The 27562-nt window shown below is 33.7% G+C and overlaps 1 protein-coding gene across 5 annotated transcripts in view; it reads left to right on the top strand.

Moving 5' to 3' along the window:
* The window catches only part of Traf4 (TNF receptor associated factor 4), a 175681-nt gene extending 150084 nt beyond the window's left edge, over positions 1-25597 (top strand). For 3 of the 5 annotated variants that reach the window (XM_081770419.1, XM_081770421.1, XM_081770420.1), the window contains 6 exons: positions 3430-3591; positions 6188-6343; positions 11532-11688; positions 14680-14798; positions 18299-18454; positions 24285-25597. In XM_081770419.1, coding sequence (XP_081626545.1) covers positions 3430-3591; positions 6188-6343; positions 11532-11688; positions 14680-14798; positions 18299-18454; positions 24285-24482 — 948 coding nt within the window. In that variant the 3' untranslated portion in view covers positions 24483-25597. The remainder of the gene's footprint in view (positions 1-3429; positions 3592-6187; positions 6344-11531; positions 11689-14679; positions 14799-18298; positions 18455-24284) is intronic. The other 2 variants (XM_081770422.1, XM_081770423.1) reach the window with 1 other exon arrangement.
* Positions 25598-27562: the final 1965 nt, after the last annotated feature.

Below are 27562 nucleotides of genomic sequence, written 5' to 3' on the forward strand. Positions count from 1 at the left end.
TTTATCAATGAATGTACAATAGTACCGTATATGTTGATTAGCAAGTTCCTGAATATATATATATGTATACATAAAACAGTGCGTACAATACAGTACCTTGTTACTATTTGCTGGAATAAAAAGATACAAACATATTATTTTTAAATACTTAAACGTATATAGCAATTGGAAGTAGTTTAACTGTAGTTCAAAGAAATGAAACTTTAATGGTCGATTATAATAAATGAATAACGAAAACTACATCTAATCAACTAACATAAAATGTCTTTTTAATTTAAGCGTTGAATCGTGCAAAAGTTTTACTGCATTATGAAAAACAATATTTAAGTATTTGATATTCCTAATTGTTTATATACATAAATATGTATCCATAGATAACCACCGAACTACGCGACTTTACAATGAAATAAAGTTCACAATAGTATTTTTGCCATTCGTTTACAAATGCACTAAAAGTCTTTTGTTTGATGTACGTTGTTTATGCTTTCTAGCCAGATGACGCGGATGATGTGAAATACGTATAGAATAAAGATGCGTAAGAGCACGATTTGTCCATTAATATCCCACATGTCATGAATATGTACTCCTTAATATCAGTTCCACTATCTCAGCTTCTTTGCTTTAATTATTTATTATGCCATGGAGAAAAATATGTACCGAAATACAGGATATTTACAGTTATTATTATTATTATTATTATTATTATTATTATTATTATTATTATTATTATTATTATTATTATTATTATTATTATTATTATATTTCAAATAACAATTCTATCATTTTCAAATAATATAACATATTCATTTCCACTAAAGAGAAAGAAAGAGTTTGGAAGAAAATATTTCTTTAAATTAAAGCACTGCGTTTTCACAATAAGTGCTATCCCTGTACCTACTATATCTTATTTAACACCAATATACCATCTCTATGTACCATAAAATTGTTCTTCTTAAAAATCGAAAGAAATGAAATGGTTTCATGAATAGTGAGTGTCCTGAGATCTCAAAAATACAGAAATTTAAATCTAAACAAAATGAACAATATATAAGTTTGTCTTCCAAAACGTGACCATGAAAGTTATAAATTTATTTAAGTGTATCAAGATTGCATCAAATCAAAATCTTACGTGTATATTTTTGTATTTTCATACAGATAGTGGAAAATCAAATTTATTACATATTGTTTTTAGTATTATGTTTCATGTGTCCTCCGATATTTACGCCCCCCCCCCCCCTGTTTCTTTTATAAACTTTGAACAATTGTATATAATGTTAAACAGCTACATCAGAGTAGAAATATACAAATCAAACTGCTTATTGTAAGAAGCTTAACCATTAATTACACTAATGCAAATAAGCTACACTTACACTCCGGTAGACCCAACTGATTCTTCCACAAATATATATATATATATATTTCAAATTCCAATAATGAGCCATCTTCTTGATCTTTAGTTCTTGTTTTAGTATTTTCAAGTAACTGGTAATCTCAAATACGCACTCAACAGATATTTCTTAAGTTGTATATATGTAGTTAAAAAAAAAAAAAAAAAAACAATGTTAGAAGATTGCTAGCTGCAGAAGGTAGCACGTTCTCTAGAGGCAGTGACATCTGTTTTGTCCTTTTGACAGCTCCATGAATAAAACACCAAATTTATAATTGCAAAAGCTGAATATATATATATATATATATATATATATATATATATATATATATATATATATATATATATATATATATAAGCCGAGTTTACCACGTTCAATAAAAGATAGTAAAGTTTAAACTCTCGTGAGGTATATCAGATCTGAAACAAATCACACTACAAAATTTAGAGTACTTGTTTTTGTTTCTATTAACATAATGATAGTCCATTCCAAAGTATGAGAATATGCAGAAACTAGCACCATCTATTGACTACATTTAGATTTAGAGAGAAACAAATGATAACTGGATCTGTGAGACTCCACCAGAGTAGTTAAGGGTTGAAGTGATTTCTTTAGAAAATCAAAAGCGCTATTCCTGCTAAGCATCTTAAACTTTATTTCTCCAAATAAAACATTGTGACGCATTACAATTTATCTTCAAGTAAAATACCATTTACAGAAACGAGTGTTAAAAAACGTTAATATTTAAACACACAAACAAAAATTTCAAAATCAATCGATAACTGTCTTCCATTTAGAAACAGTAGACAATATTATTTATACTTGAGATAATTTGAATGTCATTTTAATAACTAGACAACGGTGATAATTTTTTCATAGTTTCAAAGAGCTAGACCACTAAAATGTCTAGATTTCGAAACTATTTTTTCAGTATTGTACCAACCATTTTGATTTTTTGTTTTTAAGTAAATTACTGAAATATCTTTTGTTAAGAAGTATTTCAATTGTTTTTCAATCTACATAAGAGCGAAGTAGCTCAACTGGTAGAGCGTTGGCTTCGCATTCGGGAGGTCGTGGGTTCGATTCCCGCTGCCGACCATCCTGACTGAGGTTTTCCAGGGTTTCCCTCAGTCCTACCAGGCAAATGCCGGGTTGGTACTTACTAAACAAGCCCTGGCCGATACCTCCCCAAATCCTTTCCATTGTTATTGTTCTTGTTAGATATCCAGTGTAAAATGGCCTCTGAGCTGTATCTGGTGATTGTTAAATAAACAAATAAACAAATAGACAAGAAAAGTTACCGTCACATTTGTTTTAAATACTTTTGCATTAAACATTTTTTAAATGGATGTGGATGGTGAGTTATGTTACGAATAGGATAAACCATTGACCTCATCATTAATGGACCTCAGATCAACGGGCTTCAGATTTAACGGAAAGAATTTGACAGTAAAAATCCATATGGACAACAACATCACATACGTAGAAAGATCTTGAGATCCGATCCTTATTATGAACATTTTAAGGAGTTTAAATCTTTGATTGTAAAGAAGCGACATTCAGCGGGAAAGAAACTGAAGCTTAAACTTGTTTTTCCACCCTTCTCACACACAGTTGTAAGGAGCTTTTGTTAATAATATAGTAACGTAGATTAAATATTTTATACTATACAGCGAAATTTCAAGAGTAATATCTTATTTTAAATATTGTTCGTAACACAATTTGCGATATAATGGACTTCCAATTTTGCGGAAACTCTTTCGCCCCAAGTAAACCCCAAGAAATATGTCACAAATTATAATTTTCTTCTGTTTCTACGGAAAAGTAATTTCCCTGTCGATCTGAGAATTCTTATCTTGTAATTAGGCTGTCATTGATGAGCATATGACTGGTAATGCGATGAGAGTTTATGCTTGAGAGGAACGATGGTAGTGACATTGTTTTTAAAGTGAGAATTTAATTTATGTTCGTCTCATAGTATTTAAGAAATTTCCAACGTACTAACAGATACGTAATAACCTGTTTCTTTATTTGATTGCAGAACCATTCTGGCACTTGCGGCTATGAACCTATTTATTGCGAGAACAAATGTGGGATGAAAGTGCAACGTCGGCATCTACATCAACACAAAGTGGCTGAGTGCTCCAAGAGGCTGGTCCCCTGCAGATACTGCAACAAAGAGTTCGTCGCTGATACTCTTCAGGTAAGCAGCCATTTCTGCCCTGGATTAAATTCTCTGGTCAATCCTTTCACCAGTTTTTTTTTTTTTTTTTTTTTTTAATGTTATTTTATTGTAAACGTTTCACTCAAAGAACAACAAGAATTTCTGTGTGTAATTTTCACTTCAAGTACAGAATGCTACTTACTAAAGTAGTCGATCTTTTGAGATGCTCTTCTCTCTTACGCAGATCATTGTCTGAGCGTACAACAATTTATTAGGCTTCATATTCTCTGACGAATACATTTACAGTCAGTATTTTTTATGGGATAAAAACACCCCCAAACTAGAGTTAACACCCTCTGAACATAATAACACCTTCTATTTAGTGATGGAAAGGGAATGATGCATTCCATGATTTAATATTTAAAATTGATATCAAACAGATTGACTCTCAAACACATTAGATCACTCTCTAGGTTTTGAAATGAATAATGATAAATTTTAATAATATGTAATAATGATAAATTTTAATTCAAAACTGTAATCAATGGTTGATACCAAAGAGCGAAAATTTCCAAAAACCAACTCCCAGGTAACAGATAAACTTATTCTGGTGATTGCCTTTGATGCAGAAACATCAATGTTTGAATGATCCTTATTATAATAGGCACAGTAATTCCTAATAGGTAACAGTCTAGATAATACTTGTTTGTAGCTGTGCTGATATCAATAGATGTCACTACTGCGTAGGCAATTTGCAGAATTAAAACGTATTGTAACCATTTTATTGCAACTTAAAAGCTGTATTGTTCAATTTAATTACGTATTTGAAAATATGACAAGTGTCATAGCCGTATTTAGATTTGAGGATTATTTTCCTTATCTATATTCAAAGTTTTCACAGGAAGACAAATGCCATTTTGTAAACTCAATTTGTCGCCTAAGTTCAATAATATTAAATATGACAATGTACTTTTCGTAAATTTTATGGTCAATATTATAGTTATCAATTAAGTCTTCTCTATAGTTAACCAAAATGTAAAGCTTCTTTAGTAACTATTAATGATAACCTCTGCCAGCAATAATTATAATCGTAAATCCATTTACTTATTTCTTTATTCGTATTCTTGTTGTCATACAATACCACAGTTATTTGTACATTTTTCTAAATATTATTTAAAACCAAATGAGCGTCCACTCCGCTAAAACAATTATTAAAGTCTGCAACTAAAATTACTATTATGTAAAACATCCTCTTGTAATTAACCCTGGTATTCAATTGTTTCTACTGATAATATAAACTGAGGGTTCGGTCCTAGTTATTAAATACCTTTCTGTCCTATCAAATAACTCGTAACAATTATATACAACAATAATTATATCAGCTCTTTCATAGTTATAAGATTAGCGCACCCGTTTTAGGCAAGGGAGACCCTGGTTCAGTTCCTGGTGGGAGTTCATGTAGTTAGATCCAACGTTAAGCTGCAGATCCACGTCTCATACAGCTTCGGTACTGAAAGAGACATTACACTCCACTCCAACCAGCGGATAATAATTATACTAGAGACACGTTTTAATTATGTAAAAAATAATGCTACCAAGAACTATATTATGCAAATCACATGAGATTGACATTGTGCCAGTAACTGTAAATAGTTACGTCATCAACTCGGTCTTTCCTGAAGTGATTTCTAAGTTATTTCGTCAAGTAAAGGTTAAAATAATACTTGTATTGTGTGTTAGTATGGCTGAATAAAGCAGAAAATATATAATACTCGCTTTTCACCTTTTACCTGATATTTTGTACGGATCTGTACAATAATCTATCAGAAATCAATGATTTCCTATTTGAGATTCATGGTTTACACCTTAGTCACTAAAATCTACCTCATTTTTGGCTCCGTGGCTCAAAATTAATCAGCTAATAGTAAATCCGCTGAGCTATATAAAACCCAGTCAACTGTGTTCAACTGTTGATGGAAAGGAAACTCACATCATGAGATGGAAACAACGTAGATCTGACGATGAGTGTACTGTGGTATTGCCGTGCACATTTTAAACTATACTAGCGCCCTCTTTCGATAATTTTTGTTAGTTTGTTATGAAGTAAAAAATGGAGGACGAAATCAATTGCATCTTTATTTAAAACTATCGATATTATAAGTAGCAGCCTCAATAGTTTGAGTTTAACTTTATATTTACCTACAGTTTTAATACTAAATTTTGTAGCACAAATAATTCTTATGTGATCGCTTAAGAAACAATTTACTTTAGGGGGGGATAATTGTGTCCAGTGTTCTGAAAACAAATTAAAATAAATTACTGTTGTTCTGTGTAAAACATGAAATGCGATGATATATATATATATTGCAATGTGTGGTACAGACTTCCTTCTGTTCATCTAGACAAGAAATAATGTAAATAAGATGTTTGTAGCGAGAATAACAGATAACACTTTCATCTACCAACAGAACTCATCTTTCCAAAAATAGAACATGGCCTCTTGATCCTCGAACCCCCTCAATTATATATATAGTTATTTCTTGTTAATAAGATTTCGAAAAAAGATTTTCGTTTTTTTCTTTTATACTGGTAAAGTATTCTGTGATCGTTACATAAGATTATTATCTAATCACAGGCGCACCACAGCAAATGCGGAAGATTCCCAGTTGCTTGCCCCAACCGCTGCGAAGCAAGCATTTTAGTTCGAGAGGAGTTGGATATTCATCTGAAGGATCACTGCCCTACATTGGTCATGTCTTGTGCATTCAAAGAAGCTGGATGTAGGTTCAAGGTAAATACTTTATATTTGTTTATTTCACTAAACTATTACGGAAGAAATCAAGAAATTTGTCGATAGTCGTAGCACTTAATTTTGTATTCTAATTTCATCAATTTAACAGATGTGTTGCAAACATACCAATTAAATAGCTGCTTTTAGCTTATTGTTTTAATTTATTCAGTAGTTTATACACTTAAACAATTAAAAGTAAATTCAGTGACTCACTCACGAATTCACTCATCACCAAATCTTCGAAACCGTTGAGCGTAGGAACTTGAAATTTTACACAAAGTTTCTTCGTAAACCTTAGTCTGTAGATAAGGCGAGGTTCTCCGAAATTCTTTCCCTAAAGGGGAAAAAAGAGCAGGGGCGGATCTATAAGATAAAAACTGGGGTGGGGGCAGCTAGAACCCAAACTGATAGGTGTATCCTCGGTTCATTATAAACTTCCAAAAATATATAAATAATAACTTAAATTATTTGTGTTACTTAAAAAACTAGGAGGCCTAAACTCTCCCGCCCTCAAACTAGATCCGCCTCTGAAAGTAAGACTGGGCCTTGTTTCGTTGATCACCAGCTCTCTGAAAGTATTGGAAGTATTTTGTACAAATATTCTATGTAAATTGTGTTGTGAATGTGAGGCAATTGTGTAAGAATTTTCGTATCTCTAGTGACAAGAAACTTAAATGAATTAATATTCTGAAACTAGAAAAAGTTTATTGTTGTAAATTATACACTTTTTGAGCGATAAACAGGTACTGTTCTATATTATATAAAAGAGATTAAACCTTTCCACTCAAAAAATATTTTGTGGATTATATAATTTTTAGTATGAAGTATTTATTTATTTGAAAAGTTTTAGATTCAACCTTGACGCTATTTTGTGTTGGAACTAAACAACTTAATGTAATTTAAGAGGAAAAAAAAAATAAAACAATTAAGAAACTACAATAAGTATAAATAGTATATCCTGACCAGCGAACGACTGCAGACGGCCGGTTTTGTAAGTATAATGTAAAGACCAGTGGCACCAACCGGTTAACTTTAATTAATTTATCACAGTTCTTATTGTCCTATTCGTAATAACTTACTTCACATATATAAGACAAACACAGAAAACATTATGGAAATAACTTCCGAAATACACACACTCACAATAACTTCCCAAACACACGCGCATCAACTATATGCATTAACAGAAAACATAAAATTTACTGATATAAGTAGCTTTTATTTCTTAGCAACAAACATCTCATTGTATACAATCTCTTTTGTTTTATATTTTTTTGACTTATACTTCTCGATGACAACGTACACATATAAAAGCAGATGGTTCGAATAAATGTATCCAGAAGTTCGAATGCAAAATAAATTACTTATCAGGAAATAGAGAAGACATAATCACACATATTAGAAATTGTACGCTATAAGTTCTTTCGCCAAACGTTACTTCATCATATAGAGATAGTGTTTTTTTTTGTTTGTTTTTTTGTTTTTTTAAACGACAAATTAAACAGCAAAAAGTAGTTGTAAAGCGTTGAGGAGGACGAAACTACCTTCGAATGTAGCGTCACGTGATTCCGTAGTCAGGTTCAATGTAGAAAGAGTTTAGTAGCGAAAGATAAAACTTAGGTAGTTGTGGATCGGTAAAAGTACAGAAGAGCGAAGGGATAGTAAAAACGGAGAAAAATGTAAATTAATGAAAAAGTAACAAAATAAGGCAATTTCTATTTTCTCTATTTTCTATTATTGAATATATCCTACATTTCTCTTCATTTATTACTTCTTCGCTCTCCACTTTTACTGATCCATATGTTCTTTAGTTTTATTTTCCGCTACTAAACTCTTTCTACCTTCAGCATGACTACGAAATCACGTGACCTTGCGTTCCGAGATAGCGTTACCACCTGGACGCTTCGCAAATACTCTTTTGCTTTTTTTTTCTACACTTCCAATTTATTCTCCTTCCTATTTAAAGAAATACCTTACCTAGCGAAAGTACCTATAATTTACTTCTCTATCTGTGATTGTGTTTTCCCTTTTTTTCTGGTAAATATTTCATTTTGCATGCCTTCTACTAGATTGTTTCGGGATTTTCCTTCCTGATTTTGTTTTATTCCATTGCAGAAGCCAGTGCTACCACAACGGTGCAAGATATCAATATTTTACATAGATTATACAGTAAAATATTTACAGTATTATACATTACAGTAAAAAATAAAGTACTTCCAATCAATGCTATATAATAAAATACTTACTGTCTGCTAGGAAGGTTAAAAATTTTGTCTAGCGTATTTTTCACTGTTAACAAACTATCTTTTATTTCGGTGCCCCCTCTGTTATGCACATATTTGTATAATTTAGATAATATTTTCATATTTTTCATATTTATTTGCCTGTTCATAGCTTACAAATGAGGACAATCCTCAATGAAGCATTACAGTTGTCAGATATGATTTACATTCTCTATATGTTATCACTAAGATAAGTTTCCACAGAGTAATAGCTTTTTTCTAACAATAATTCTAACAGAGTATTCCTGAATATCCGTTTTTCGTTAATGTCCTTATACTTTGTTGGTAATTTGTTATATAATTTTATACAATTCATATACACAGTTTTGCTAAAATTTGCATATTCTGCTACAATATTACAATTCTGCCTAGTATTGTATGAGTGAATCGTATTAGCTAATGTAAATAAATCTTTGTGCTCAATTACATACATAATTGTGCGATATATATATATAAAGTAGGTAATGTCAGTAATTTATATTTTTTAAAAATATTTTTACATGAGGATCGTTCAGGAATACTAAACATTATTCTAATATTTTCTTCTGTATTCGGAATGTACTTGCACTTATTCTTGAATTCCCCCAGAATATAACACCATAGTTTATTATTGAAAAAACCTTGCTATAATATAAGAACATGACAGCTTCCTTGCACAAACTGCCTTGCAACCTACGGAATGCAAAGCAGAGTGAACTGAGTTTAGTATTAATGTATTCAACATGAGTATTCCATGTTAAATCTTCATTAACATATACTCCTAGAAATTTAATAGATGTTGTTTGACATAATTCTACAGTGTCTACAGTTATTGGTCCAAGTTCATTTCTTTGGCCCGGGAATCGAAATTTGACAATGTTAGTTTTTCCTAAATTCATAGTTAATTTGTGTTTAACCAACTAATAATTTTTGTTAGCGTCTTTGTAGTGAGCCTTTCTGCTTCATTTACTGAGTCTCCACTGACAAGAACATTTATGTCATCAGCATACAATGTTGACTTCACACAGCCTAGACTGTTAACCAAATCATTAATATATACAACTATTAATGTATATAAAAACTATTCTAACAAATATCAGTCTCGATATAGATACCTATAAGTTCAGTCCATTGTTTGAGATTGGCCACTCCAGTTACAGATAGAAAACTCATAAACTACGGTATAGCCAAAGAATCCTATATTATTAACATCTATATATAAAGTCAGGAGAATATTTATTATAAATGTATTTAATCGTATTTCTGTATTTCGAATGGCCGAGATATTAATAAAGGCGCATAGAGAATATTAGATATACAAATGGAGCACAACTATCAAAGACTGGTACTTTTATGTCTTTTATTAGTAAACACATAAAATTTCATTTATCTCTTTGCATTCTGTTTTATGAATATGCAATTCTCCAAATTCATCTGTGATACACAAAATATCAATCTCGTTTCATCTCACAAACATTCTCAACTAAACTTCCACAAATATACACTGACCAACCAGATCATGCAACGTTGTGTACCCACTATAATTATAGTTGACGATACCCCGCTGTTAACAATGACGTGTGGTCATTGGCTGTGGAGGCCCAATCTAACAGTATACGGTGACCTATGTGCCCAGACACACTCTTGCTTTGTCCACTGTTAGTCTGCTGTTAATTGTGCACCGCATTCTGTTGTACAAACCTCGACATTCTACGAAGTCCAACATCTTTAACTCTTTGACTACCAACGGGATACATGTGTCCCATGCGAATAATTCAAACATCGTTGGGAATTTGTTTTTAGAAAATTCTAAATAAATAAAAAAAAAAAAAAAGGTCAGATGTGACCAGGAAACTGTGTTTAGTTTCCAAAACTGTGTACAGATGTCAGGAATATCCCCTATTAAAGGAGTCGTACATATAAAAGAATGTTCACATTAAAAAAAAAAAAAAAAAAAAAAAAAAAGGTAGTCAAAGTGTTAATGAGGTGTGGCCACCAAATGTCTTGTTTGGTGCTGGTTTCATTGTCCTTTGCTCTCGTTCCCAGTTCTCTGGACATTACAATCTGGCCCCTGTCAAACTTTGATATATCGCAGACCTTCCATATTCTATGTATAAGCATCACAGTGACTGATCGAGTGAAATCCCTGTCACTGTCTGGCGAGCGATTGCATTGTGTCTTGTAACTTTTAAGTCAGCCTAACGACTTTGTTCAATAACTTGTTCCTAGTTATAATATTTTGACTGGTCAGTGTATCTACAAGAGCTAAAACAATTTCCGCCCCAAACTCTGCTCTAGAGTGATCAGAGTTTTGTGTACTGTTAGTGGTTATAAATTATTCTGCTGTAATGTTGTTATTAATATTAATGTAATACTTGAACTAGAACTGAAAATATAGGTAGTGACTTTGATTTTCCTTCAGTTCAATTTAGTAAAATTAGTTTTAGTTGTTTTTGTGTTTATACTGGAGGCTTGTGTCCATTAAATTCTCTCTCTCTCTCTCTCTCTCTTCTCTTCTCTTCTATACTCTGGTAATGATTCGAAATGAAGGAAAGTGTTATTTGTGCGTTCTTCAACTGTCGATTGGTTGTTTTGAAGTTTAACGCTCGTGTTTAGCACCATGGTTATATAAGATATAAACATACATCTTAATTTGGGATCCAAACTACATGATCTCTCACCGGGAATTGAATAACACGGGTCTTGTGCGCTAAAGACTCATACGGGAAGCATGTAGTCAAGAGGAAAATAATCTATTTGCAAAAATTATATTTATGGTTCGTGTATATGTGTGTGTAAAATATTGATATTGGCTATAGTTTTTTTTACCTAGTGTAGGATCTTTAATTATAATTAGAAATTTTGTTAGAAGCATATTAGTAAATTGTCTCATAACTTCGAAAGAATCCTACAAAACTATGAAATAGCGTTCTGATTTACAGGGCCAGCGTTATGCTTTGGAGAAGCATCTAGATGAAAACACGAAACAGCATTTGGTGTTAATGTGTGGCCTCGTTACCAAGCAACAGCATCAGATCAGCAGTTTGAAGTCAGCTCTCAACAGACTAACTCTTAACTTCTCAGGTAAAATTTACTTTAATTTTCGTTGAAGATCTAATTATAATATAAACATTCGCAGTTAACAGTTTTGTTAAGTTATTCAATTATTCTATATTGTCTTGTCTCACACAATATAATTTCAAATATATTTAATGATATATATATATACAGGGTGGTAGGTAACTCCACCGACAAACTTTGGGAGGTGATTCCTTATATGAAATGAAAGAAAAAAGTTCTTATAAACATAGGTCGAAAAACGTCTCATTTCAGTTATGAACCGCCGAAAAATCAGAAAAAACATGTTTCGAAACGCCCTGCCTTACAAACTATAGGACCTATAACAAGCGGTTTAACGAATTACACAGGAACTAGTATGTGATATATCTAAATATCCATGTTTTATCATCCTCCGTTATCGACGAAACGAACGCGTTATTAATACTTAAAGAAGTATCCCTATACCTCAATTTCCTTTTTACAGTTCGTTTCGCCGGTAACGGAGGATGGTAAAACATGGATATTTAGATAGTTCGCATACTAGTTCCTGTGTAATTCCTTAAACCGCTTGTTATAGGTCCTATAGTTTCTAAGGCAGGGCGTTTCGAAACATGGTTTTTTCGAATTTTCGGCTGTTCATAACTCTGAAATGAGACGTTTTTCGACCTATATTTATAAGAACTGTTTTCTTTCATTTCATATAAGGAATCACCTCCCAAAATTTGTCGGTGGAGTTACCTACCACCCTGTATATATATATATATATATATATATATATATATATATATATATATATATATATATGTGTGTGTGTGTGTGTGTGTGTGTGTTTGTACTAACAATAGTATTAAAGAATTAAAGAATTGTCTGATGATACATTTATATTACTAGTAAAAGCCTTAGGCTTGTTACAGAGAGTATAACCTTATAATTCGAAATCTTAAAGAGCAGTAGAAGCTGAATGAACACAACATTGAATGTCAAAAAAATATTAATTAATTAATTAAAATAGTCTTATTATCCTTTCTACTGAATACAGTGGAAGTGTTAAACATGTACTTGCGGCATATTTCATTAAGATTAACTAACACTCAACTTAATGTGCCCTCGGAATTACTAAAAGGATTTTTATATTCTTAATATAATTTCGACAACCAACTCTGTTGCCTTCGAAAGCTAGTCAGTAATGAAGTATTGTAGATTGTGTTTATAATGGTAATTTTACTTGTGAATTAGTGTGTGTAGTGATCAGTACAATATTTAATAATTTATTCTGAAATCTCCCTCCATCTATGGAAGCTCTCTGGAATCTTCTTCAAGCGCAGACATGATACTAACCGGAATTTAGTTTTGATTACATTATTATACGCGTATTACACCGAAACCAGCAGGCCTGATACCAGCCGCAGAGGTTGGGGGGAGGGGAATCATGGGGGGGTAGGGGAGGCCAAGTCATTAAAAATTTTCTTACAAATATCTAAATTATGTTTTTTGTATTGAGGTCTGGAGGGACCACGAAAAGTTTAGAGGGGCCATGCACCTCCTAGTCCCCCTTTGGTTGCGGGCCTGAAAACCAGTAAATAGAAAAATCTTTACCAAGTGTTCTACCGTGCACTTCTGTAAATTCTATTCACCACTGCATTTGTCTCTAAGGCGAACCAGGCGCACAGAAAACACACGGGTCAGACACTTGGTTACGAAAGGACTTCCACAATTGAATGTATTTGGTTTCAAAGAAGCTAAGTGCTAAGTGGAAAAATTTCAGATTCATCATATGATCATACAGCTGATGCCATCTTTGAGCGTTTGTATGAACTACAAGGAAAGAGATTGATAATTAGATTCCCGTTGACATATAGACTTATAATCCAACAAAAAGTGCATTTACCAAAATTTGAAACACGAGGGTAGTTCTAAAAGTTTCCAGTCTGTCACTAGTAACAAGACATATGATGCCCTCTATGGAAGAAATATTGTATCTCATTCAACCGTGTAGTTGCGTCAGTTCATTGAAGGCGCTTATTTGAATCAGTTGCTGTGTGTGGAGTTTGCATACTGCATGACAATGTTCCAGTCCAGACGGCTGTTGTTGCCAAGCTGCACTGAAAAACTTTGGTTTCGACGAAATTCAGCATCCACCCAGATTTAGCAGTGCAGCCTTGACAACAACAGCCATATCTAGCTTAACGCGCAGCGACTGATTCAAATGACTGCCTTGAACGAACTGACGTAGATAGATAGTTGAGTGTGATACATTATTTCTTCCATAGATGGCACTACACGCCATGAACGATATTTCAGTGTGAGGCTGGAAGCTTTTGAAAATACCATCGTACCTAGTTAGAAAATATTCAGATAATATAAGTATTGCTAGATACGTCTTTAACACTGCGATATGACTTTCATTCTGTAACGTACATGTTCTAGTGAATGCAACATTAGAAACAAAATGAAAGTACGGGAAAAGAATTTACAGACGCTACCAGCAACATTGTTATTCTTATAATGCTAAGCAACACCGTTCTTCCATGTAATTTCGTAGTATATAATACTCCTTATTTTCTATGTTCCATGTGTTTTCCTTATGAGTTGGCTGGTGCAAGTGGTCCCGGGATCAATTCCCGGTGGAGGCACTCGGTCGAAAAAGTGTAAAAAGCTTCTTCAGGCCACCATCCTGAATGAGGTTTTCCTGGGTTTTCCTCATCACACCAAGCAAATGCCAGGGTGGTACCTAATTTATAGGTCCCAGGCCGCTTCCTTCCTTCTCAAATCCTTTCTTCCTTCCCTTTCCCCGGATAGTGTGCTCGCCGAGGCACGTCATTCCTCATAACGTGACCTGCTAAACGGCCATAGATGCCGAAAGCCCAGAAATCTAAATCCTAAATCCTTATGACTTGCTTTTAAATTCCGTGATTGTAAATAATACAAATCACACAGTAAGTGAATTATATATTAATCTAAATAATGCTCCATATGTCCATATGTTTACAAATTATTATTATTTTTTTTTTTCAGGAACCCTTATTTGGAAAATCAGCGACTATTCTTCCAAAATGGCTGAAGCAAAGACCAAAGAAGGCATGGAATTGCTTAGTCCTCCGTTCTACACTAGTCAATATGGATACAAGCTACAGGTAATACCTTCATTACTTTTCAAGCGTTGTTCTATAGTTATTTAAAAAGAAACTATTTGTACCAGAAATAGACTGCTATTGCACTGTTACGTTAGTGCAATGCAATTTGTAGGGAAAGCACTTAAAACTTAGATGCCGCAATTAGCTCAAATATTGAATTTTTACTTTACTTTTAATGAGATCAATTAACATATAAGGGAAGTAATGAACACAGTTAAGCAATAAAAATTTCAGGTGTGCTACTGGAATTTGCCCGTTGAAAAATGGTTTAAAAAATGAAAAGTACAAGAGGAAATAATAGAAAACATTTACATGTCGTACCTATATATATATATAAGATATTAAATGTAATGAGATTGTTACAGCAGGTATTGGAAATCCTTGCTGAGCGTCCAAATACAACTGAAAATGGCGTTGCATGTTTCTGAAGATGGCTGTCAAAACCTTTGGTGTCACCGTCGAGATTTAGCGACGGATGTTCTCACGTAACTCATTCATTGTACTGATTGGTTCATGTAGGCACATCCTTCTGAGTGACACAAAGGACTGGAATTTGCTGTTAAATTGCAATTCATAATTGAAACTTTTATATATATAAATATAAATCTTATATATAAAAGAGAACGCACAAATCCTTTGTTCCCTCATCACGCTAATACGGCTGAACCAATTTCTTTCATTTTTGGGGGGTTATTAGGATTTGGACCCTAGATGGTTTTTATCATATCACTTTAATTTTTAATTACCAGTGTCTTGAGATAATTGACCATTCAAGTGTCTATAACGTACAAATCCTTTGTTAGTTCATCATAGGTAAAAATAAACGTATTTATATGCAACCCGCATGACCGTGTCACTCGGCGGGTTAACATAAATGACAGGCGATATAATGTTAACATTTACTGCAATCTTCTATGGTTTTTATCATATCACTTGAAAGCGAAAAAGTAAAAATTATCTAAGTAACAAAGTTTATTGCGTTCCGGGGTGACCGCAGCGAAGCGGGGTGAACGCTGCTAGTATATATATAAATATATATAAATATAAATGGGGACCCGATCTTGCACAGGATATTGATACATCTTCACTATGACACAAGAGCAAACTTGTGCAATCATCTTTTCTCGTATTGCTATCTCTTCTTTCTCATGGACTAACTAGCATTCTGTAAAAATGAAAACGAAATCCTTCAAATATTTACAAACCAAATGAATATTATTGGGACTATCTTCGAGTGAAAACCCCATAATAAATAAATCCTTCGGAGTTTTTTAAAACTTCTCCATCGATTTATGTTCATATACTTATCGTGTGTGTTATATGTTTCAAATATATATTGTAAAAATGATACAAGATAAAAAAAAAAGTTATTTTTAAATGGCATACATGTTTTAGAAAAGCTGACAGATACTTCCAAAAAACAATGAGTTGAGTACTGCGACAAAATAAATACTCAGATTGCTCACTTCACTCACTGTTAACTCTTTCACATACTACTCGTCAGTATCGAGTAAACACATAAGAAAATAAATAACAATATATAAAATATTTGCTGTTCTCCGTTATCTTCTACACTTTCTATTCTTTGAGTAATAACTTTTATCACCTTTCAACACAAGCCCTGTCTATTGTACAAATCGGTACAATCTTTTTTCCCAACTATCAGAAGCATCTGAGAAATTATTTTAGGGGCATGTTTAATTCAGCCCAATGATGCCATTTGGAATCACAAACGTTTTATAATCATAAATCTAATATTAATTCATGCAGTTTCCCCATGTAATCATAACACTTTTCTTTCGGGTCAGTCTCATAATTTGGTATCTCTACTTGCTCGCGTTGAAGCAAAACAGAGGATCTATGATGTGGCATCATTGCAACAGGAAATACTGTGTACATATGTTTTTCAAACACACAAAAAAATTCGGGCTGGAAAGGGTTAAAATGGGGCTTGGGAAATGATACTTCCAAGCTAACTTCAGCCCGTAATGAGTCCTTTAATTCTGAAAACCGTCAGAAAATCAGATGAGTAGAATAATTGAGGGAACACTTAAATATTGTTGTTCTATAAAGATATTACCACAATTCCGGAGAAGTAACGTGCTGTATTGTACCAGTAGAGAACAAAAATCTGACTGAGAGGACGATGTTGCTACTCCGGAGGAAATAATCTATTCTTAAGCGCTTTTGGTGCAAGATAAGCAGAATTTGCTGTTTTTCATCCTAAAAGTTAGCAAAAAGTGTTTTCTCGTTCAAAAGATTCTGGCGAAACTTATTGGACAAAGGCGAAAAGGTGTTGCCACTGTTTTGATTGCCGTCGCGTTTCCGAATAGAAGAGGGAAATTAACACCTTAACCATTGTGATAGCAGACTCACTTAACTCCTTAGTTACGCAATTCCTTCAGAAGACCGTTGGTAATTGCCATGCATAAGGTCCTGTGTTCTTCATGCACCTTTCGACGGACCCAACGTGAACTGATCTTGGACAAGTGCAAATGGTCTTTTACAATTCTTTCAGTGCTCCCATGAGCCTTGTAAGATTATAGATATCTTCAACAATTCACCTTCTGTCCTCCTTGACCAGGACCACAACATGAGAGTTTTTTATTATTATTATTATTATTAATTTTTTAAATTTTTATTTATTTATTTATTTTGTATGTGTGTGTGTACAAATATAGCCTTCAGGTCTTTCCCTTCTGCTAGTAAACTCATAAAATCCATTTCGAACAGTACTGTCGGCTAGAGCATTGTTCCCACAAATATCCTTCAACTGACTATGAACATCAACAATTTTTTTTTAGCAGGTAGAGACAAAATGTTTATGACACATTACTTTTTCACAATAAATTTCACTGTTTCAGGGTGATGTTCAATAAACATATTAAATAGATATAACACTATTGAAGCTATATATATATATATATAGCTTCAATAGTATTATATCTATTTAATATGTTTATTACAGTTGCTTTTGAACTAGAGCAAAACTTAATTTTAGTGTACACGTTGTGAAAAAAAAATACAAAGAATAAAAATAACCAGTTAAAAAAGAAGTAAAATATTCATTGTAGTAAAGTATTGCATTTCTTTTACTTTTTTTTTTAATTGCAGTATAGATATTGAAATGATAAAATCTCTTGTTTTAGTTTAATAGAGGTACCTTTTACCTGAGGACAAAAATCCTGTATACTACTTAAGTATTCGTGTTTTTTTGTAATAGAAAAGCATTTTAAAAAAATATTTGTTCCTGAGAGGAAATGCTATCTTCAAAAATGTCTTTATTTTCGTCTTCTTGAACTATTTGTAACAACTAACACTGTATGAAAAGTATAGATTGATTTTATTTTCTTTGTTCTAACTCAGTGGCTTTTAGATATTAAATAACTTCCTTTTGATGTTTAAACCTGAGAAGCAATTAAGGGAGAATCTGAGAGATATACTAGTGTTAAAGTTACAAAGTTAAATGGAACGTAATGAAAGTGTGGTTTTATTTTTAGGCTTCCCTGTTTCCCAACGGCAACGGAGCGGGTGAGGGCAGTCACATCTCTGTGTACATCAAGATTTTGCCAGGAGACTACGACGCACTGTTGCGATGGCCCTTCTCCCACTCAGTTTCCTTCACGCTATTCGACCAAACGCTCACACCAGAAAAGGTAAGCAGTCTGGACTTCTTGTTCTCAAAATAATCAATTATCGTAATGTAATATTCTATTTTCTGTTACATTTTGCACTCACGCCTAACGAATCTTCCCAATTTAGATCAAAGTCTCTGTTTTCGATCAATCTATTGTTTGGAACTCCACTGTACCTGTACTTTTTCTACAAATATCATATAAGTATTATTAGCCACTTGTTGCATTTTCTTTTTTTAAATTCCTTTCAGTGGGTAGTTTAGAATGTCAGTGCCGTTTTCCATATTTTCCTTCTCATACTCATGTTTATTATCATATTGTTCTTAGCAACAACATTCATCTCATTCTGATGTTGATGCCTCTGCTGTGCTTGGTTTGAAACAACTCACAATTAGCGATAGTTTTTTTTTTCTTTAAATTTTCACTTTTTTTATCTTTGCTCATTTTATCACGCATACTTTACATTCTCAGGGTGTCTATCAATCACGAAAGTCACGAAAGTCCCAGAAAAGTCACGAAATCAGAAAATGGTCATGAAAGTCAAGATAAGTTACGAAATTTAGGTTTTTGGTCACGATTTTTTAAAATCTGTACAGACAGGAAAATTTTGTTCTATAAAACGTCAAAATTCATAACCAAAAATGTCTATGATCGGCTTTAGACGCAACGAAATCATGAGCAAAGCACGCTTGGATCGCATGCATGAATATTCGGCGTAATTCGCACCCAAATTCGCTCTTGAGAATGTTGCGAAATTGTATGATTTGGTAAAGAAAAGGTCACGAAAAAGTCACGAAATTTCAATTTGGAATTTTAGTAGACACCCTGATTATGTATTCTCTCTCATTTTATTATTATTTATTTTATATTTAGTTCTTCATTAATTTACATATTAACAATTTCAATTCTTTTCCTTCCTGCAATGTACGTATATCAGTTTTTGTCTTCAATTTATTACTTCTTCGTTAGAATTCCCACAAACCTGGAAAATCAGGGAGATTATTGAGAAGTTCTATAACGTCAGGGAAATGATTGAAAAGTTCTTTAATGAGAGGGAAACCAAGTAGTCATTTTAGGTAATAAAGGCAACTTTCAAGTAATAAGGTTATTTGAGTTTTAGAAATCATGCAACACTACAATATAGACTAATACGTTACAAATACATTAAGGTATATCAAGGTGTGTTGTTCCACGATTTGTGGTTAGGTTCTTAACTCTGAAATCAGTTGAGCTACAGCATCTTAAATTCGTTAATGTTGACAAAGTGTGGCATCTCTGACCTTCTAGACGGAGATATATAGCCTACGTCTTTTTAACCTACTTTAAAAAAATCTCAATATGTATATGTATGTTGTGCATATGTTCAAGACTCTCTTCGAACCGGTGCACCTATTTTAATGGTTCTTTGTTTCTTTGAAAGAGTATTCTTTTCCGGCTGTTCCACATAAAGTTCATGAGGATTTAACCATAGTAATCGGACCCAGATCCTGAAACTGCTTAATGGTTGATAGTGCTAATATTGTAATTAATTCACTCCATTGTATTTATGCTCAGGCTAAACTTCAACACAGATGTACTGATTTTGATTATTCTTTTTAGTTTCAAAGACTATACTTTCTCGTAGATATTAGGATCTAGTAACGCTCTTTGAAACTGGGTCGTAAAATTCCTCAACATCTAATAGTATTAGTAAAGTGTGTATGTTCACGTATAATTTCGTATCGCGAAGACCGATTAAGTATATATATTTTATCATGAATATTTTCTAGACCAACCCATTTTATAGGAAATTAGTTCCCTACTTTACTTTAGGTATCTAAATAAACTCTTGGGGTTACGAAAAGTGGAAAAATGAAACAAACTTTTGTCAGGGAAATAGGTAATGTTTGTCAGGAAAATCAGGGGAAGTCAAAGAAAACAGTTTACACAAATTTCTGAGAACCCTGTTCGTTGTGCATTGCTGTTCCATAATTTGTGTGTTCCTCCAGTACACTTCTATCCTTTCAGTTTGCTGATATTATGACATGATAGTCTCAAATATGGCGTCCGTCTGGCACTTCGTACCTACTTTCCTGTTATTTACATTTTCTTTTTTCCCTATCTGATAAAGAGGTTGGCGAGGTATATTGTATAGCTTGTAGTAAGGAGTGGCCATCCTTTTTATGTTTAACGCACTTAGAAAGTTCATTACTGAATTCTCTATGTCTGTCTGTATGTGTGTGTGTGTCTGTCTGTTATTCGCGATTTTTTTTTTTTTTTTTTTTTAATTCGATAGACCGTCAAAAATTATCTGTGAAAGTGATGGAATTTTTCGCGTTACTCTTACCGTTTCCAAGAAAAAAGTTCGAATTTCGAAAGATTTAAGCAGCCATATCTCGGAAACTGTAAGTCATAGAGAGATGATATTTTGCAAGAAAGAGAAGAAGGTGTGGATAAAAAAATTTACTTTTACATGTAGGAACAATCACGCCTTCCCGCTCCATCTCTCCATTCTTTTTTTTTAAGTTCGTTCTGGTAATCCTCTTGGAGCATTTTCAACTGGTTGAGGGCTACTTTCTAACCTAGAAATCAATGGTGATCTACTTATCTGTTCAGTAGCCTACTAGAAAGAACCATAAAACAATAAGAATGATTGATACACACAGTATAACACAGACCACCAAGGCCTACCTTTTATGACTTGTCGGTCGACTAGTAGCCCACGGTCGATGCGTTGGCCATCCGTAGCTTATAGTGTACTTTTTAAATGTCGTTTCTCCATTTTTTGTTAGGTAATTCACTTCCTATTTCTTCTCCGGAGTAGTATAGTTATATAGAGGCTTTTAGAAGAATAGAATCCGTAGGTGGGGTCAACGGCGTGGTTTTGTAAACCAGTTCTCTTGGAAACGACATAGTATGGAGAGAACAACCTGTATTATGAGGGTTTATCTCTGGTCTATTTACTCGCCAATTGCACGAGATTTAAGAAGCCCCATTACGGCGAAATTAAAATACCGCTAATTTTACAGTAATTATGTGATATCTCCAAACAGATAAAAGATAATCGAAATGTGGAACAAGAGCTCGTTGGACAATATTATTTTACATGAGATACCATTATCAGGATTCACTTAACTGCTTTCGATTTCCAGCCATTTAGAAAATCGGCATTTATTTTCGCGTTTATAAATGGTTGCAAATGCTATGCTACTTGGTAGCTCGTGATAACGGTACCTCACGTAAAATAATATTGTCTAGCGTGCTCTTGTTCCACATTTCGATTACCTTTTATCTGTTTGAAGATATCACATAATTACTGTAAAATTAGCGGTATTTTAATTTCGCATTGATTAGGCCTCTTAATTGGGCCATGAGTCGGAGCCCACTTTAATAGTAGGTATTCCATAACTCGATATTGCTTAAGGAAGCTAAACACAAAAACTGAAACTCATATAAGGAAACGGAAAATGAATAACTTATAAGAAAATAAAACAATGATTACTCAGACTAAAAAGTACATTCTAAGCCCTTTTTCTAAATATTTCATCAGATAATGAGGAGAAGATGGATGGCAAAGAAATAGGAAAGAGTCACATTGGGTTATATATTGTAATGCAGTCACATAACACTGTTGCCAGAATGAAACTGGAGAATGTTTAGTGAACGAAGATAGAACTAGAGATAAGCTAATCAATGAGTGTGCTGCAGGGGAAGAGATAATTTACATCTGCATATTTACGGAAAATTAATACATATAAAATTAAAAAGACAGTTAAAAAGTTGAATATGAAACAATGGGAAAAGTGAATTAATAAAAGAATAAAGTAATAAGCAAAATAGTAACGGTAATATGAAAGATAATACAAAATCAAAAGTATATGGAAAAACTAACATTAATAAAGTGTAAAGAAATTATAAAGACAAGTCTATAGGGAACGAAATAAGTGTAAAGTACAAGGAAAGGAGAAAGGAAGGATGAAAACTTATAGAACAGAGATGTAACTGTTCAAGTGTACAGTTTGGCTTCATGTGGGATCTAGAGTTGCGCGTGTGATAGTCCTTTAACTATTTTCTGGTAATTACTCTGTTTTCCGTATTCGTTTTGGGATTTATTTCCTACTAACCATTCCGTTTTTCTCCCTGCACCCTTATCAACCAATCCATTACAGAGCTTTTATTCCATTTCCAAGCTATGCCTTCTTCAATATTGAAAAATATTCAAATTTATTGCCAGACATATGACATCAGTAACCGCTTAACTAGACACTATGATGGCAGTTGTGAATATTCTACGGATACTGCTCCTTTCTATAATAGTTTTCTTCTCACTGCTTTCTCTATCTGTCTGACGAAGCAATATGCAAAAACTAACACAAGGACTGAAAAAGTAACTCTCTGAACCGCGATTCGAAACCAGGACCTCCGGCATACCGTGCCGATACGTTAACCATTACGCCACCCAGAACAGCCACCCACTCCCTCACTTTCGAAGTCGGTGCTCTCATCTGGGACCACGTGGGTTGTACCACAGACCCCTCTTGTGATTGGGCAGTCCTATGTCCATATACCGAACACTTTATGACGGCTGTGATTTCATATGTACTAATAAAAAGAAGAAACAATCGACTTTTTTTATTTTACACATTAAATCCTCTATAGGTGTGAATTCTAACACAACGAGTGAAAAAGTGGCTGACTGGACCGAAACACAAACCCGGGACTCCGAACCTGGTAGTGATTAACGCATCGGCACGATATGCTGGAGGCTACGGATTCGAGTCCTGGTCCAGTCAGTCACCTTTTCACTCTTTGTGTTAGTGGCTATTCTGGGAAGCGGACTGGGTGGTGTAGTAGCTAATGAATTGGCATTGTATGCCGGAGGTTCCGGGTTCGAGTCTCGGTCCAGTCAGTCACCTTTTCAGCTAGATTTTCACTCTTTGTATTAGAATTTGCACCTATAGTTCATTTGGTGTGTAAAATAAAGAGAAAAAAAAATAAATTGTTTCCTCCTTTATTAGTATCAATACGCAAAAGTTTATATCTTACATTCTTTAAATTTTGTTGTATGATAGGTTTGTTGACACTATATGCTTAGAACAAAAGAATTCCGAAGTGGGTAAATGAAAATCGAAATAAAAGATAAACAGAACATGAAGAAAAACATATTCAAGGGACGAAGTGTAAGTGCTTAGTTTATTCGAATCTTCACGGGGCCATCATAGTTCCAAGATCTGACGTCATTCATCAATTTCTTTAATGCTTCTCTTGTCCTACCTTTTCTCTTTCAGTCTGATGGTAAATCAGCGAAAGAAATTACAAGTTTCCATTTTTCTTTTCATGTTCATGTTATAATATTTAGAACAAATTTCTGGATATAATTTTCTTTCATATTCAGTTGTGTCCCATCTTTACCCATTTTATTTAAATAGTGTTATGTCATAGGCCTGATAATAATTTTGAGCATATTTTAATGCTCTTACTAAATCAACTATATTGGGTATCAAATTGAATCCTTGTGAGATGTCTTAATTGGCAAACAAAACTCAAGATATTCTATTTGTGCTTTCTATGTCACGCTAAGTTGCTTAATGCTATTGTAATAGAAGTTGTAGTTGAAAAATCGAAGTATTTCATTTCGACGTAACATATCATTTGTATCATAACGAACAAATTCACTGAAAGATTTAGTTAAGTCTGACTTCAGCTAGATTTACATTAAATTTGCATTATGCGTTTAGTGAATTTGTTCGTTATGATACAAATGATACGTTACGCTGAAAGTGAAACGTTGGCCTTTTCAGACTTATAATTATGCGTTTTATCGTAACAAGAAAGAGAGAGAATCTTTTTTAATAAATTAATTTATTTTCAGGCTTGCAACATTGTGGAAAGTTTCATCCCTGATCCAACGTGGAAAAATTTCCAGCGACCAAGCAAAGAACCTGATTCCCTTGGTTTCGGATTCCCCAGATTTGTTTCTCACGAAATGCTGAAGAAGAGGCATTTTATCAAAGACGATACCATGTTTCTCAGGGTGAAAGTGGATCCCAGCAAGATAGTCGCCGTCTAACCGAGTGTTTTGTTTTTGCTGATTGCTCAGAAAAAGATTCTATAGATGGTCAGTGTTCTGTGAAAGTTGCCATCACTATTTCAGTTATACACGTATATCTACATGTATAGTGAACACACCTTCGTATACTACTTTTAATCATTAGTACTTCTTGGAAGTTAGTACCTGATTTTCTAGTTAGGTCTCTGTACGTAGTTGTTTCCATCATTCATGACAAAGTTATTTTGTACGCAAGAATCCAGTGTGGCTCTCCAGACTCGAGACTGAGCAAATTGACCATTTGTGATATATTTGAAGTAGTGGGTGATGCTTTTAGATAAAGAGCCATTATATATTGCTAAGCAGAAAAAATGACATTCTAGTTGTAAATAATGTATTTTGTATATATGGAGCACGTCAAGAGTTACGTAATAGTCATCGTACAACGAAAGTGTTTATAAAACTGTTTTAAAGCGAATTTAAGAACATTCATAAAGAAAATAGAATTTGTTCATTTTGTGATCTGGCTATATTGGATCAAGTTTTAGTCATTCACATATTAAAACAATCAGTGGCGTATTTAAGGGGGTGGCTTCCGGGCTTAAACCCCCTCCGAAATCTTATTTACTATATTAAAGTAAATGAAATACCGGTATCTTGCAGAATTTTCACATTTCCAGGAATAAAGTTAGCAAAGCCTTCCCCGAAACAAAATCGTAAATACGCCACTGAAAACAATCAAAAAATAATGTAAATTATTGTACACTTCATACATACACGCATTGAATGGCTCTGCTTCAGATGCACAAAAGAAATGAACAAATCTATGTCCTAGATAGCTTGAAACAAAGTTACTAACCAAAGAAATTATATAATGTTAAATAAAGGCGATGCACATTCCAAAGCAAAGTGAAAATGTATCAAGCAAATACGTAATTTAAAAGTGATAAACGCACACACAGGTGACTGCATTTCTCTCATGTGTTGGAGCTAAGGACATTTATTGTTAAGTCATTTTATTCATTTATTTTGAAAAATTATATTTCTTTTTAATAAGTTATAGAAATCGTAGGAAATAGACACAGATTTCTGTCTCATTGTCATTATTTGAAATAAAGAAATTAGTTTATGAGAAATTCAGTTTTATTTTATATAGTAACCTCTTGAGTACAGAGAAAGTTGTTCACTTGAACATCGCGGCCTTGGATTTGGGAAAGCAGAGAAAAATAATAACTATATTTTTAAAATAGTACTAGCTTTGTTATTCTTCAGATTGTCTAAACTAGTATTTGTTCTGGAATTTGTCCATGTTAAGTCATTATTAAGTGCTGAATCCGGAATACCGTCAGGAAACGGGGTACTGACATTACGAAGTCTATTGAACTTTCATTTTTTATAACAGAAACACAATAACTTAATTTCAGACATATGTTCATGTTCTAACTCATATTGTGGACAACGCAAAAACTACTCGAACCAAGTGGTTTTTCTTTTTCACTTTTTTTCAACCGTTCTAATGAAAATAATGCCAGCATAATTAAATCAATATCTGTTAAAATTGAATCAAATAAACAACAAAAGAAATGAAGAAACATTTCCTTCAACTAGATATATTCTATTTCACGTGCAGGTGTTATCAAATAAAATAATCTTTTCTTTCACTTTTCTCGCTGTACATGATTCTGTAAGACCTACACACTTAAGGAAATGAAATCTTTGAGTTTTATGTCCCACGGTTATGCCGGTTAGGCTAAAGGAGACGGTGATGATGAGTAATGAATGAAATGGTGGAATGAAGAAAGTGGGAGGAAACGGGAGAACCCCGAGAAAACCCACGCACACGGTGTTTGTCCACCACAAAGTTTACTTGGCGGGGGCTGGGATCGAACCCGGGACACCAAGCACCAGAGGTGAACGCTCTACCCTTGAGCCACCGCGGCCCTTACACACTTAAGGGATCGTTGCATAATGATATTCGCAAAATGTGTGGATTGCGCTGTTATGTCGGCATCGTTTTCGAATACTTACAACTCTCACCTGTTAAACTTTTAAAGATAATATAAAGAAAGGTTTAAAGTAAATGTGACGGCAGTTCTCTGCTCTCACACTTTGCAATCAATTTCTCAGACAAAGATAAGAAAATAAACTAATAGTTATGTTAGATAATCATAGCACACACTATTTCTACACGTGTTGATATAATTCAAAGAATGTGAAAATAATTTCTATCGTCTTTTCTTCTTTGGAAACTAGAAGGTAAAGGGAACGGGAATGGGGAATGGCGGAAACTTCATAACCAGGAACTACATAATTTATACGGTTTACCCAACATTGTTAGGATCGTCAAGTCTAGGAGGCTTAGGTGGGCAGGTCATGTAGCTAGAATGGAAGAAAGTAGAAACGCTTTCAAAATCTTGACTGGAAAACCAATCGGAAAACGACCATTAGGAAGACCTAGGCGCAGATGGGAAGACAATATTAAGATGGATCTCGCAGAGATAGGAATACAAAGTAGAAACTGGATGCAGTTAGCTAAGGATAGGAGTCAGTGGAGAGCTTTTGTGAAGGCAGCATTGAACCTCCGGGTTTCATAGGCCATAGAGTTAGTTAGTTAATTATTATTGTTATTATTAAAGTTGCTGATCCAATCAGTCCAAACGAAGTACTATCCAGCCCAATAAAAATCTCGTCTGGCCCAATCACTTGGGAGCTAATGCGAAGTTGCCCCCCAAACATTGTGAAGCTCTAATTCTGTTTCGAAAACAGCTCAAATCTTGAAACTTCCTAAACTGCTAGCCGACACAAAATACTGTAAATTCCAATAAACATGTTGGTCAGAAATATCACATTAGTGAAGTTGGCCCCGACAGAAGAAGCAGGAAAATTACTTTTCAAAAAGTTTAATAGCCCATATTTCAGAAACTGCAATAGCCCAAACGCTAAAAGTTGCTGATCCAATCAGTCCAAACAAAGTACTATCCAGTCCAATAAAAATCTCGTCTGGCTCAATCACTTGGGGGCTAATGTGAAGTTGCCCCCCAAACTTTGTGAAGCTCTAATTCTGTTTCGAAAACAGCCCAAATCTTGAAACTTCCTAAACT

The sequence above is a fragment of the Thermobia domestica genome, chromosome 9, assembly GCF_964235325.1.
Source record: "Thermobia domestica chromosome 9, izTheDome1.hap1.1, whole genome shotgun sequence".
Classification (NCBI taxonomy): domain Eukaryota; kingdom Metazoa; phylum Arthropoda; class Insecta; order Zygentoma; family Lepismatidae; genus Thermobia; species Thermobia domestica.